The following is a 15225-nucleotide window of genomic DNA, read 5'->3' as shown; positions in this document are numbered from 1 at the left end:
ATATATAATTTAATAAACTGGATTCTCACTGGTTTAGACTAGACTTAATTTTGCTTCATTGTTGTGAAAGATCGCTGACAATGGGAAGATTTGTGCATTTTGGCAATCTGCTTAGAATTGCTTGAATTTCAGAGTTAAATGTTCTTTTCAAATGAAAAGAAAACCCCATCTTTTAAACCTTGGTATTGCATTTTGTATAATTTATTTTGAATGTGTACGAATACTAGTGTCCATGAAAACAGCTTATTCTATGTGCATATAGATGAAACTTATAAATTCAAATACATAACATATAATTCAAATACATATTCTGGCAATACTTAAAAATGTTTGTTTGCATGCTAGGAATCAGTCCAATGTGAGAAGAATGCACACCGCTGTGAAGCTCAATGGAGTAGTGCTTAATAAATCACAGCATGCTCAGCTAGTCCTCCTGAATATGCCTGGACCTCCCAAAAACAGAAAAGGGGATGAAAACTGTATCCTCTTCTATATTGCTTCCATATTTCTTGACATTTGGAATTTGATTTTTGTGACCGTGCCATTGTCTACTTGTTGGGATAAGCATTAGTAACCATGGTGAGAATAAGATTGCCTTTAAGAAAACAACTTTTGATTCCACACTTTTAAGAAGTATTGATGACTGGGGAGGAGGGGATTGAATTGATGTGAAGCATTCCTAAATATTGAACTTAATTTAAAATCTCTATTTTCACCTTTTGTGTAGGTGACTAGGACAGAACTAGAACTTTTGCCTAATTAAGCCTCACTTCCACTTGAGCAAGCAGGTGGATTATGTTATGGGACAGTAAAGGGTGACACAAGAAAACTCCTTGAGGAAATTGTTGAACTTGAGTTTTGCATTATATATCAGACTTTTAAAGACATTAGTGGCTTTTTTGTTTCTTTTCTGAATAAATTCCTTGACTTGATGATATTTCAGACATGGAGTTTTTAGAAGTTCTGACAGAAGGTCTGGATAGAGTTCTCCTGGTCCGAGGCAGTGGACGTGAAGTGATCACCATTTATTCTTAACCTGTCTGCTCATTTTGTTCAAATACCCCCCAAATGAGAAAACAAAGATATTTGCCACAATTGGAGCAGCTTCATTAAGACTTCTAGTGCATTAAAAATTACCTGCAAGATGAATCTTCTGATGATGTGTTCTGGTTGTTTATTCTGTTAAAAGGTTATATTTAAATTATATTTTAAGAAGATAGACTTATGTAGAAAATATTTCTGTAGAGAATTAAAAACGGTGGCTGGGTTAGAATATTCACATGTAGCATATTCTGACGCTTGTTAAACTGTCGTGAAACACAAGAACAGAAATGAATGCAATGCTATGTTTAAACATCTAGAAATGCAAGCAATTTTTGATTGGTTTAATCTTTGTTCTGCATCAAAACAAAAGGGAAAGACTTTAGGAAAAGTTAGCTTCCTCCCTTACCAAAATGCTGCTATGTTGCTTCTGTTGGGATTAGTCCTGGCTCAGGAAACTTCATTCAGAAACACATACAACCACTCAAACATGTATATTATGTGCATAGAGTGTTTCCCTGAAGTTCATTATTTGCCACACTTGTTTTAAGTAACATTTCCCTGTTTAAAATACTTCAGTAGCTGAAGCCTCCCAGTGACAATGATAGCAAATTGGCAAGTTGTGAGGGTTTTTTTCATGAGCTACTAGGGGTTATAGTATATTGCACAGTTATACCAGTGAAACCTAAAAGCATTCAACTCGTAGGAAGGCTGTGGTACAGTAACTCTGCCTGGCTGCAAATATGATTGTAACAGTTGATAAACCACAGCAAGTTGGTCAATGAAGTGCAGTCTCTTGTTTTCAAATATGTATATTTTGAAAATGTTCTATGTATGTGCTGCTGTTGAAAATAAAATCTGCTTTTCTGACCTGATTGAGCCCTTAAGTGTGCTTCCTTTGAACTTGTTGAATAACTTTAAGTGCTCAACAGAAACTTTATTGCTTCTGTCAGAATTCTGCCTCTTTTTGGACACTGTTAAGTTTTCTAAATGTTGTTTAAAACCTGAAGTGTTGGGGATTTTTTTTAGTATTGGAAGGTGCTTCTACTCTAAAAAGAGTGGTTTTATTTAGGCATATATAAACTATTCTTTTATAGTACAGTGGACATCTCTGTTGCTCAGACTGGGATAGCAGGGATGCAGGGCCCTAATACCCGACTAGGCTCAAGGCCAGTGCTTTTATCATAGCTATCTCAGGCAAAGCAAAACAAACTTATAAACAGCAAAAGCTGAAGGCAGCCCATTACCAGCCCCTGTAGTTTGATGCACATCAACAGAGGGAACACAGAAAGATAATCAGATGACCCACTGAACTTCAGATGGTTCACAAACACCGCTGGGACACATTAAAAGGCACTTGGAAAGTTCATGCTGAACACCAGAAGGCACTGGGTGTAGGTTTAGTCTTCAGGGTAGGATTATGTTTATGTATAAGCACTCGGAGGTACCCTGGGAGCACACCAAAGTCCTCCAATGGCCTTTGGGTACATTGAAAGACATGTGAAGGCCCTGTGGACTGACCAGGAGGCATCGGAAGGTGCTAAGATCTGCACAGCATATCAAGAAGTGCATGAAAAGGCATTCTCAGACCACTGAGGAGAAATGTAGTCAGATGCCTCTGGTGCAATCTAAATGGCTCTTGGCTTTTCCTAGAACACACTAAAAGGCACTCAAGAGGTCCATGATGCGGGGCCGTAAGCGGGCATTCACAGACAACTGTGCTTGGCTTTTGGTAAGAGTAATGATAAGGCTGTTACAGGTGGGGGTTTTGGTTGGTTTTCTTTGGTGATTTTGGTTTCGGGGTTTTTTAATTGTTCAGTTTGGGGTTTTTTTAATGGTTATGGGGTTCAAATATTTCAAACCAAGGTTGGGAAAGTTGTTGGGTTTTTTTTACCGACTTTAAAAATACATCTGTTTAACAGTATTTCTCTATAGAGAAGTTTTAGTGCTGAAATGCCTTGAAGATGAGAGCCTTTAGGAGATAAGCTGGCGTAATTCTATGAGGTAAGAGTTGCTTATTTATTGTTCCTTTTAAAGAACTGATTGACAATTAAATGTCACGGGTTTAGCCCTGAAGAATCCTTTTGAGATGATCAGTAGGCACTTCACTAGTTTGGCACTGAAACCACTGAATATATTGTGCCTGTTTCCCAGTTTATCACTGCAAACACCTAGTAGCAGTTGCAACATCAGGAAGGAAAATGGCGGATTCTTGTCTTTTTGGGTTTGCTGGAGCTTTGGGGGATTATACTTTACCTATTGCTAACACACTTTTCACCCCTAACATGTGAAAACACATGTGTTCAGCCTCAAATTCCCCTCCCAGCTCAGTCACAGCTCAACTAGCATCCACTCTTCTTCATAACCCTCTGCTAGGATAGGGTTGGTTAGATTAAGTTTAGGGGTTAGGGTTAATGTTAGGGTTTAGGGGGGGTAGGGTAAAGGTTAGGGTTATGTTGAGTTTAAGATGTTAGGGTTATGATTAGGGGTAGGGTTAATGTTAGGGTTAGATGGGGTTTAGGTTTAAGCCATTAGGGTTAGGGTTAATGTTAGGGGGTTAGGGTAAAGGTTAGGTTTAGGTTTAGGGTGAAGGTTTGGGTTTAAGCTGTTAGGGTCATGGTTAGGGTTAATGTTAAGGTAAGGGTTAACGGGTTAGATTTAGTGTTAGTGTGAGGATTTGGGTTTAAGCCATTAGGGTAAGGGTTACAATTAGGAGCTAGGGTAAGTGTTAGGGGATTAGGTTTAGTGTTAGCATTTGGGTTTAAGCCATTGCGATTAGGGGTTAGAGGTTGGGGTTATGGGTTAAAGTCAGGGTTATGGCTTGAGTTATGGGTTATACAGTCAGGGTTATGGCTTGGGTTATGGGTTATACAGTCAGGGTTATGGCTTGGGTTATGGGTTATACAGTCAGGGTTATGTTATGGTGGGTGTCAGTTTGGGGCCACTGTCTGACAGGGCGCTGCGGGACCACACACGCAACAGGGGGCGGGTCCGGCGCGAGCCTTCGGGGCGCAACGGCGGTTGCCCCTGGTTACCGAGTCACGTGAGCAAGCCGCCGCCAATCGGAGCGCAGCTCGGGCGCTCGCGAGGCTTCGTTCTCCATGGCAACCGTTAGCCCGTAGCCAGGTGTCCGGGCGCCGGCGGAGGGGCCGCCATGGTGAGTACCGGAGCCTCCGGGCTCTGTCGCTCGGGGCACAGCAGCGCCGCAGCCGGGGGAAGCGCTCCGCCTCGCTGTGGCCGGCCCTGTGGGCAGGGAAGCGGCCCCGTGAAGTCCCGGCGGGGACAGGCGGCCCGTCGTTGTGCGGGAGCCGGTCATAGGGGGCTGCTGCTGTCGGCGTGACCCCCGTTGGGCCCCGCGGAGAGCAGTGGGGCGGGGGGATTGTAGGGTGCAGTGCCCCGCTGGCTTCACTGCGCGTCGGCTTGGAGAGCACGAGTGGCTCTGGCCTGCGTTTGTGTATTTGTTCATGAGTTTGATTTCTTTCGGGGCTGCTTTCTAGATGGTGAGGTTTCAGCACTGGTGTTGGCATGTCTTCCTTCCCATCTGCAACAAGTAGAAACCGTTTATCTAAAGAAAACCCAGCAACAGCAAAGGAAACGTTAGTTGAGCTTTTTATATGATCTCACGTTTGCAAGGTGTGGAGTGCTGTGGGAGTCATCAGACTTGAAACCACACTGTGAGAGCTTGTTTTATCTACTGCTGTTGGTGGCTCCTAGACTGCCTTTAATTTCCAGGCAGTTGAAATCAGTGCTTGCATTTTCATTGGTGTTCTTCCAGTATTGCATTTGCACTGGAGCGACCCTGCGCAGTTGGATTAGCAAGGACAAGGTGCTCAGATTAACTGTTTTGTCTGAGTTGCTACATGCTGTATCCAACACCAGCAATACTAACTAATAATACTATAGTAAATGAAATGGACTTCACCTTTGATTGCCTCAGCTCTGCAGGGATTCCGGTGATAAACTCACATTCATGCCCTGTTGTGCTGCCTGCACAAGTGAGATTTATTCTAATAGAATTGGCCATGCCAATACTCCTTCTTTTGAAGTAGAGACGTACATAGAAAAGATAGTTAGCCAGGTCTAAAACCACTTCCTTCTTAATTTGACCTGGGAATGCTTTTTTTCTGGCCAATAGACTGTTCTGAAACAAATTCAAATTGTCACTTAAGATTATATGGGAAGCCTTAAGATTTTACTTATAAACTGACAAGAAAACATAATATATTTTCCTGTGTACTTTTGTTAGTACATCTATAAATGATACATTCTTTAGCTACATTATATACTCATACGCGGAATACAAAGACAAATTTATCCAAGAGCTTTCCTTCCACTACAGTTGTTGTGGTTCTGATCCCCTGATTGCCTCTCTCTCTGATTTTGTGTGACTTTCCTGAGGGTACTGGTCACTTGAGACCCTGCTTCCAAGTACAGGTGCTTTTAAAGGGGGAGCACTTATGTGAGGTATATATAAGGATTATACATATGAAGATATGGTTGTTTTTTACCACAGTAGTTAACGTGCACAGAGACTAGTTAGAAGGCAAGTCTCCACAATGCTTCTGCTCCTTTTTACTTAGTGTATATTCATCTTTGTGCTTATATCCTTGTCCACAGGCAGAACTAGGCCTTAATGAGCACCACCAGAATGAAGTCATCAACTACATGCGCTTTGCTCGTTTCAAGCGTGGCCTGTGTCTCAAAACAGTGGATTCTTGTTTTCAGAACCTTAAGGACAGCAGGTACCATGGGGGGGGTAGTTCTGAACAAGAATAAACCAAAGTATACTAGCAACATTTACAGGCTTAAATGCTTTATGGGGTGAATTTTCTCTGTTTACATTTGTATGTATGTTCTTAGTGAGGAAGAAAGACCCAATAATTTTCCAAATGTTACAAATCAGTTTTAAAAGGACTCGTTCAGAGTCTTAGGAATTAACATAGATATTGTCAGCATGTCATTGCTTTATATTTTGCTTCTGATGTCTAAATTTGATGCAAGCCTGCAGCAGAAGTAATAATAGAACAGAATCATAGAATTCTTATTACTTTTGCTGCAGGCTTGCATCAAATTTAGACAGCAGAAGCAAAATATAAAGTAATGTGATATTCATGATTGTAATGTTTCCAAGAGAAAATTTAGTAGTACCATGGTCATTGAATAACTAGTCATAGTGGATATTTTCAGGACATTGCAATATATAAGGTTGCTATCTGTATAGTGAGGTCTCATAACAATGCAAAACCATTACCTTTATCATACATGACTCATCTTGACTGCTCTGTTTAGGCTTGTTGAGGAGACCTTCACAGTCGATGAGGTGACAGACATGCTGGATGGTCTGCAGACTGTTGTACACAGTGAAGTGGAGTCAGAGCTCATAAATACAACTTACACGAATGTGTTAGTTCTGCGGCAGATCTTTTCGCAGGCTGAGAAATGGTACCTGAAGTTACAGACAGACGTCTCTGAACTGGAGAATCGGTAACATATATTGGGCTGTATAGAATGCCTGTCAGTAATAAGAAAACTTCAAAGTGTTGATTATTCACATTCTTTTCCTTACCATAGAAACCTATTCTTTTACATTGTATTGATGATAGGTTAGTTTCAAGTCTTCCATCTATATAGTATCAAGATACACAATAATTTCACATTTGTTGGGAAGATGTTTTTGTTGGTAATACTTTTACTTGAATTAATCAGTTAAGCACAAGTGATAGGATTTGATTAAAACCCTTTTGTTTTCTGAGTAGATTATATTTTAATCAAGGGTGCTAAATCATACAGTTGTAATGCATATACCATGCTATTTCATGGCGTGATCTGTTGCACTTATCATATGTGCATAGGACTTCATTCCATACTTGTAACAAGAATCTTGCATGCAATAAAGAGCATAGCATCAATGTGGTAAAATGTGTTTCATTAAATAGCTCTTTTAGTAAATAATTGCCTGCCTTTTTTTTTTCTTTTCAAGAGAATTGTTGGAACAGGTTGCTGAGTTTGAAAAGTCAGAATGTACGTCTTCAAACAAGAAGGTAGAATTTTATTCTAAGTAAATCATAATCATGTCATGTGGACTTATGGCAGGTGTTGAAAATACTTAGTACTGACTCTTTGTGCTTAAGAGAGAAAAAACCAAACCCAAATAAAACCATCTTTTTCAAAACAGTCTTTGAAAGTCTCCAAGAAGTAGCATTTTGGAGTTCAGCACCAATGGTCAATGCATTGAATTGTCTTGGCTGCTTCCAGATTGTGGGTTCTGCACATCCAGGGCATGCCTTATAATCTTCATCCCGAAGTCAGCCAGACTAGGCATGTGTTGGAGCAATCTCATCGCATCTCATTCCCCTGGAACTGGGACATTCACTCGTCCCAGCATGGAGTCGAGAGCTGAGAAGATTCCACAATAGAGATGTGACTCTAACTTACCTTGTATGATTATGGTTGCACCTTATTTGTTTGTAGTGTAAAGGTATATTTAGTTAATATATATTAGATTTGAACACTTAGAACACTATTTGGAGCTGTAAATATTTTATACTTTTATAATCACTCAAATATTTTTTCTGTTTTCCTTACTTCTTTGTCTTTTAGTTGCTGCAGCATTGGTAGTCTTTTGTAAATTCAAGTTTGCAACCCTTTTATGTCTCTAGGCAGTGTTTTTGTTTAGCTTTAGCTGAAAGTGAAGTATGTAAATTTTGGAACTAAGAAAAGGTGATTTACAAAAGAAAGCCAAACTGACTGTCAGTAGTTGTTTTACAGGCTAAAGACATACTTTTCTTCCTCCTAGAAATCTGTATAACTTACATTTTTAACCTTTATTATTTCTTTAGCCCAGCACAGATCTTATTAAACCAAAACTGGCTCCATTAAATGAAGGTGGGTCAGAGCTGCTAAACAAGGTAAGAACTTGTCTGTTTGTGCAGTTGTGATCAATGACCATTCTGCTTATTCAACTGAACTGGGTAGCTGTACGGTAATATTCTTATAACATGCCTGTTGCTGTGTAGACGTCAAGGCAGTATACCCCAGAATGCAAATTAAAATGCTAATAAATTGATAAATATTGTAAAGCATCTTAAATTTATTGTGTGGTTATGGTCTGTAACATGTATTGCAATATTGACTTTCCCTTTGAAAAGACATTTTGGCCTGTGAAATTATTTGGTTTTCCATTTAATGAGGTAAATTAGTAGAAACCAGTATTTGGTTTGTTCTGTTCAGCTGGCTGGCTTTCCAACAAGGTAGTAAATTAGGATATATAGCTGGCTGAAATAATCAGGTTGTCAAACATTTTCTGTATCACTCCGAGTCGATCTTATTACATTCAGTCTTTTTTCTTTTGTGAGTTGGTTAAATTCCTCCTAAAGAAACAAGCATTTGAAGAATTTGGAATTTACTAGTTTTGAAAACATCTGATTTCCCAGTTGCTAAAGATTTTCATAATTCCAAAACACATTCTAGTATTTAGTGTTATCAATACTTTTTGTGAGGTATTGAACTTGCTCGGTTCAACTGAGCTTTTGTAAAATGCCACATGTCTTACAATACACTTTTAAGTTACGAGCAGACAAGATATTTAGTGAGGAGTTGCATTTTCTGTCTTCTAACCTGCATTACCAAAATGATCCATTAAGATAATTAAAGCAGTCAAGAATTCAGATTTGTATCTTATTTATAGATCAATGTAGTTCTCTTTCAAAAATAATTTCAAAATCTGTTTCATAACAGTTTATGTTGAATAAGTGCATCTGATGTCTTTTTTTTTTGCCTCGAAAATAATTCAAAGTTGTATGGTGACTTTACTCTGACTGATAAAACATGGTTATTTCTTGTGACACAGAACATGTTCAGAAACCATGTAGATGAAGCCCTCAGTGATATGGTTTAGTGGTGGTCTTGGCAGTTTTGGGGTAATGGTTGGACTTGATGATCTTAAAGGTCTTTTCCAACCTGGTTGAGTCTCTGATTCTATGAGACGCAGTAACCTGGTATTTGCCTCTTTTCAACAGGAACTAAATACATTTTTACCTGCTTGTTGATTGAAAACATAAATGATGAGCAGCAATGAGACTTGTGTCTCTGAACATGCCATTTTCTTTATTTAATCTTGATACTAGCAAGATGCTAAACTTGCTAATCTCAGTTCAGTAAAGCATATGACAAGTAAGCAGCCCTATATATTACCGTACAATTGGAGACTTGCATTTTTGCTGATTGAGGCAGAAAACATAATAAATAAATGGATTACTGATTTCTTATGAAGGCCGTTTTGATAAGCATTTTGAGAGCTTTCCTAAGCTATGATGAAGTCTGTTTTCTTACCTGCAGTATTTTGAAAATTCAAAATGGCATGAGTGTTCACAAACTTCTTTTGATTCATTAACCCAAAGACAGTTGCTTCTCTCCAAGAAGAAAATGAAAAATTGAAGAACAGACTCAAGACCATAGAAACACAGGTAAATTGGATACTTAATTCAGTTTATATATTTAAAATTATCTAAATGAGAATTCCATGGTTATTATTATTATGTTTTCAATTAAAATATGTTTCTGAGGTTTTACATTTTCAATATATCACAGGCTACAGCTGCACTCGATGAGAAGACCAAGCTAGAGAAGTTACTGAAGGATTTACAGATGATCCAAGGAGATCAAAAGGTAAATATAATTTAGATTTCCCCCACTACCACCCCTGTTTAACACAACTGTTGCCTGTATGTCTAAGAAGTTGGTCTGTCTGGTATGTTTCTTTTCTGGCAAACACAAAAGTTCAAGTTAGTCTTGCAGTGCTCCTGCTGAATTTGTCTGTTCCTGCTGGTCTGTCAGTCAGCAGATAATCCAGAATGTTAGCTAATGCTTTGACATGTATTTTGTGTCCCATAGACCATGATAAATTATTATCTGAAACCATTATTCCAGTTACTATCAGGAAATAGTATTGCAGAGTTCATGTTCTCAGGAGTGATACTTGTATTAACAGATAAAATGTATTTCTGTTTGTTTCTTCCAATTTTACTAATGAAAGAATGATATCTAACCTGGTTTTGATAGAATCATAGAATAGTAAGGGTTGGAAAGGACCTTAAGATCATCTAGTTCCAACCCCCCTGCCATGGGCAGGGACACCTTGCACTAAACCACATGGTCCAAGGCTCTGTCCAACTTGGCCTTGAACACTGCCAGGGATGGAGCATCCACAACCTCCCTGGGCAACCCATTCCAGTGCTTCACCACCCTCACTGTAAAGAACTTCTTCCTTATATCTAATCTAAACTTCCTCTGTTTAAGTTTGAACCCATTACCCCTTGTCCTACCACTGCAGTCCCTAAGGAAGAGTCCCTCCCCAGCATCCTTATAGACCCCTTCAGATACTGGAAGGCTGCTAGGAGGTCTCCACGCAGCTTCTCTTCTCCAGGCTGAACAGCCCCAACTCTCTCAGCCTGTCTTCATACGGGAGGTGCTCCAGCCCTCTTATCATCCTCGTGGCCCTCCTCTGGACTTGCTCCAACAGCTCCATAGCAACAATAAAACACTAATTCTTTAAAGCATTTGTCACAGTTGATATTGACATGGACAAGACAGACTTGTGGCTTCTCACTTCAGACTTTAACAACCTAAATACTTATATGGAAGTATCCAGTGTCCTATATTCTTAAGCATCAATTAAAGCTTTGCTGCAGATGGGTCAGATGGCAAATGTTTGATTTTACATAGTTCTACCCATATCAGCGTACAGTCAAAAAGGCTTCACCTTTATTTTTACTACTCGAGGTTATTGTTTTTTGTAAATGAGGATTCAAACATGGTGAGTTCTGCTGCAGGAAAAAAGCCCAAAACATAAGCTAGAAGACTGCAGGTTGATGCGGATAAATCTGTTCAGGACCTTAGTACTGTTTTAAGTTTGTACCTTTATTTTGTCAATAATTAGAATTTTCTAATTAGAAGTTTGTTCATGTGTGATTTTTTTTCTGAAATTTAAAACATTTAAATTCAAACTTTTAACAAAATTAGAACATTTTTATCCCATTAGTTTGAGAAACTGACTTTTTAAAATTCCGACAGTATTTACAGATTTGGAAGTGAAGTTCAATATCATAAAACATTTCCACTTTTAATTTTCATATTTTAATCCTGATTTCTTTTTATTTTGCTTTCTAATTGGTTTATGGTATGTACTTGGCTTTCTTAATTTGTTGTATTTTTCTCTAGTAACTTTCAAAATCTGTATTCAATAGTATTATTTATTAGGAAACTTGATTTATAAGTCATGGAAAATATTTTCTTTAGCTGTTTTGTTAAGCCTTAAATTATTACTGGTTTAAAATATTAAAGGGGCTTATTAAATCCTAGACAGTAGTGATTGTAGTTTTAAAAGAAAAAAATCTCATCCTACTTTGTGGTTAAACATTAATTGGCCTCAATGTCAGGGCTGCTGAGCATCTTTAGCTTTCGTGTCCTAATTTGCAGTTTCTAATCTGTCGCTTTCTTCTTCAGCTCTTTCTTACATTTTCTGTGTACAAGCATACATATATTGTTGAAACTAGCTGGTAGATACAGTGCTGAAATGTACAACTTTAATCAATTAAATTACTAGTTGCTTGGAGAAAGCACTGAATTTTAGCTTGGACTCTCTCAAAGTTCAAAGTAAGCTTTCCTTCTGTAGAGGTACTATTACCAAATGGTTTCCTATGCTCAAATCTTATCTTCCACACAGAAGGAGCTGAGCTTGCTTAGTTTTAGATTTTTGTTCTTTTTAAGGTGCTACTGGTTCAGCCTCATCCTTAGTCATGACACTTTTGGGAGTTTGAAGCTGAGCTTTTAAACCTGAGAGGGGTTTTGTCATTTGTTTTTTAATGGAAATCCATAGAATAGTTACATGAATATAATGTTTTATGACGCAGAACTGATGGCCAGAAGAGCATGGATTGTTTCTTCTCATAAGGAAACAGGAAAGTTGCTTCACAAGCAACTGTGGAGGCTCTTTTTATAATGTGAGAACAGTGCAATATTGGTACCCAATTGATAGTACAAGCCTGAACACTTTAATCCTTTCCTACCTCTACTACACTAATGGCTTCTGAAATGCCTGTGATACTTTACCTGCTTTAAACACATTATAGCATAGACATTCAGATCTGAAACTGAAATTTACTATTTCAGTGGGCTGAATAACTTCTTGTGATATGCTTCATTCTGTGGCTTCATCTAATTCCTAAAGAAGTGAAGTACAAGAACTTGAAATCTTAACTTGGCAGAGAAGACATTCCAGCCAGTTGTAAATTAGGAAGTGCTTTAACTATTTTTCTTTATTTTAGTTAAAGCACTTCTAATTTAAGCTTTACAGGAGTACCTTGACCATAATTATCTAAAATTAATATGTACATACTTTATACGGAATTTTGCGGAATATTTGTGGAATATTTAAAATATTTCTTCTGTTGCATTTGACACTTTTTAAATATTTCTTCTATTGAAGACTAACGCAAACCAGGATATCGCTGAACTGGAGAATAAAGTAGCAGCTTTGAAATGCCAGTTTGAGAAGACTTTGAATGACTCTACTGCAAACCAAAAATTCTTGGAAGAGGACTTGGTGACAACAAAACATGACTTGCTTAAGGTTCGGGATCAGCTATCCACAGCTGAAAAGGTTAGCATGTTGTAATGTTAAGATGAGATCCTTACTCACATTTTAGCTAATTAGTAGTTTAACAAGCATACACTACAGGATGCAGTTTACTGGGTCACACTTGTGCCTGTGTATTTTTGCTATTTCAGTGGTAAAACACATTCTAAAATAGCAAAACCACAACTAACTGCATGATTATAACTAGATGAATCATAGAATCATAGAATGGTTTGCGTTGGAAGGGACCTGAAGACCATATAGTTCCAACCCCCTGCCACAGGCAGGGACACCTTCCACTAGACCTGGTTGCTCCAAGCCATATCCAGCCTGGCCTTGAACAGTGCCAGGGATGGGGCAGCCACAGCTTCTCTGGGCAGCCTGTTCTTAAAGGGATACTTAAAAATTTCCCCTTTTTCTGCTAAGAAATTTTTGAATGAAAAGTGTAGTCCCAGTCTTCAGAAGACTTTTAGTCTGATTTAATTAGAAAATAAAGTTTCTGTTTCTCTGCCTCTCTCAGTAATCTCATTTGAATCTCAGAGCTGACTTCATCTAAATTTGAATGAATTAGAGAAACTGCTGGCTTGAAACTTGAGGAGGAAAAGGAAGTAATTTTTTAGAAAAGCGTATTAGCCTGGTTTTCAGAATATGTAAATAATATGTTGATGTTATTATGTAGGAACTGGAGAAGAAATTTCAGCAAACAGCTGCCTATCGCAACATGAAAGAGATTCTCACTAAGAAGAATGAGCAGATAAAGGATTTACGTAGAAAGCTTTCCAAGTAAGTGGTGCTGTTCTGTCTGTCCTAACAGGATCCTGCTTCTGGATCCATGTTCTGCTCCCATTTTGTTTTTATAAATGTGAAGCTGTCTTTAAAACAGACTATAAATTTTCCCTTAAAAATAATTTCTAGTAGGCTGTTTCCTGATTTTTGGCAAGCCAATCCTTTTAATGCATGTTAGGTCAACAGGACTGATGGGTGCAACAGCAGCTACAGTGTAGCAAATAATGAGAGAATTTAGTATGGAGAGGATGCAAAATACTCATGGATGTGGTAGATAAGCCTCCAGCAGCTACACACAGAGATACAGATGGGAGATGTACCAGATGCTTTGGCATTATCTTATTTCTTCCACATTTGTTTATGGGCATGAGAAGCCCGCAGTATGTAAACAGGTAAACCTCTATTGCGTAAAGGAAGATGCAGCCTGGCCATTACATGGTGTAGAAGACTTTCATTCTGCAAATGTCAAGTGAACTTTGGCAAGAGGGGTACTTAGACCTATGCTGTAGGAGGACAGAGGTGGAACTTAAAACTTCCGTTTAAATTTCTGTCTGTAGTTTGGGATTTGTGAGGAGGTTCCTGGTCATTCCCTCATTCTGCTGCTTGGTAAACTGGCCAATTCTAAAAGGAGAAAATAGTCTTAAAAAGTATATACAATTGTCTGCCCTAAGTCATACAGTGAACCTTGACAGGAATGTGTCACTACTGGGAGTAGTTTATTACTTGGGTTTAATATTTTCTTCAAAGACAAAATGTCTCTTGGGTGTTTTCTACTGTTTTAATGATTTTTTTTTTTTTCTTTTTAATCTTCAGGTATGAGCCAGATGACTAAAATACCAAAAACATTTGATCTATCAGAAGCTGCCATAGAAAGAAAAAGTAGACTGGTATTATTTTTCAGTTATTTTTGGGTTGAATGGTATATTTTTTGCTTCTAGTGCTTAAAATAACTTGTTATTAATACTTAATAACACACTGAAACTCCTACCTTACTTCCTTGTAAACCTACGATTTATAGGTTTCTATAACATGATTAGTTTCTCTAGTCATGTTGTTCACCATCAACATTCCTTGAGAAATAGCAAAGAGGAGCTTATTGAAGAACTGAGATCATTCCCTACAAAGAAAGTTTATTTTTGTTAAGAAAAGGAGAAAAAAGGGAAGAAAAAAAAAAAAAGGCATTATGGTTTTTTGATGTCTCTGAGGTAGAAACTCCAGTTACTTTTCTATAGTTAATGTAGCCATGAAGTGGTATTATCTGTGAAAATTCCAACAGTGGAAGTAAAAAATGGGAGGAAAAAAATGAAACACGCTGATGGTCAGTAACATTTTGCTAGAGGGTGTTCATTAGATAGTGGGGTAATTATGCTTTATAGTGGAAGCACTGGGCCCTTTCAAATAGAGATGCTAACTGAAGTTAGGCTTTTTCACTTGAATTGATTTGAAACAAATATGAACATCAGAAGACATGTTCTGATTTTGCCAGTATTCTTAACGTTAAGATGATAATCTGAAAACACATAGGAAGGTTGCTAATGGAGCAACTTTCTTGGGAAATAACTTTCTTTAGATGCCTTCATCTCCTTTCTTAATGTAACCTCACCAGAAAACGGCTTCCTTCTCCCAAGTCTTTTACTTGTAATCCTCTGCCTTGCATTTATTTGGCAGCCTCTTAGTAGTGCATTCTACTTGTTCATCTGTCCCTGTTCGTATGTATGTTGTATTTTATTCCAAATAAAAACATTATGTTTTCAAACATTTGA

General features: G+C 38.0%; 2 protein-coding genes across 5 annotated transcripts in view; both read left to right on the top strand.

Annotated features, from left to right (window-relative positions):
- LOC115612993 (solute carrier family 12 member 7-like) overlaps positions 1–1916 on the top strand; it is a 56044-nt gene extending 54128 nt beyond the window's left edge. For all 4 annotated transcript variants that reach the window (XM_030497977.1, XM_030497966.1, XM_030497992.1 and 1 more), the window contains 2 exons: positions 346–479; positions 944–1916. In XM_030497977.1, the coding sequence (XP_030353837.1) occupies positions 346–479; positions 944–1035 (226 nt within the window). In that variant the 3' untranslated portion in view covers positions 1036–1916. The remainder of the gene's footprint in view (positions 1–345; positions 480–943) is intronic.
- Positions 1917–4125: 2209 nt separating this feature from the next.
- LZTFL1 (leucine zipper transcription factor like 1) lies at positions 4126–15220 on the top strand. The gene is made up of 10 exons (XM_030504267.1): positions 4126–4198; positions 5659–5783; positions 6331–6525; positions 7022–7082; positions 7881–7949; positions 9441–9506; positions 9631–9708; positions 12527–12700; positions 13356–13459; positions 14276–15220. The coding sequence occupies exons 1-10, from the start codon at positions 4196–4198 to the stop codon at positions 14292–14294; spliced, it is 894 nt and encodes a 297-aa protein (XP_030360127.1). The 5' UTR covers positions 4126–4195; the 3' UTR covers positions 14295–15220.
- The last annotated feature ends 5 nt before the right edge of the window (positions 15221–15225 follow it).

This window comes from Strigops habroptila, chromosome 1, assembly GCF_004027225.2.
Source record: "Strigops habroptila isolate Jane chromosome 1, bStrHab1.2.pri, whole genome shotgun sequence".
NCBI classification, from domain to species: domain Eukaryota; kingdom Metazoa; phylum Chordata; class Aves; order Psittaciformes; family Psittacidae; genus Strigops; species Strigops habroptila.
This window is presented reverse-complemented; position numbering and strand designations above follow the sequence as displayed.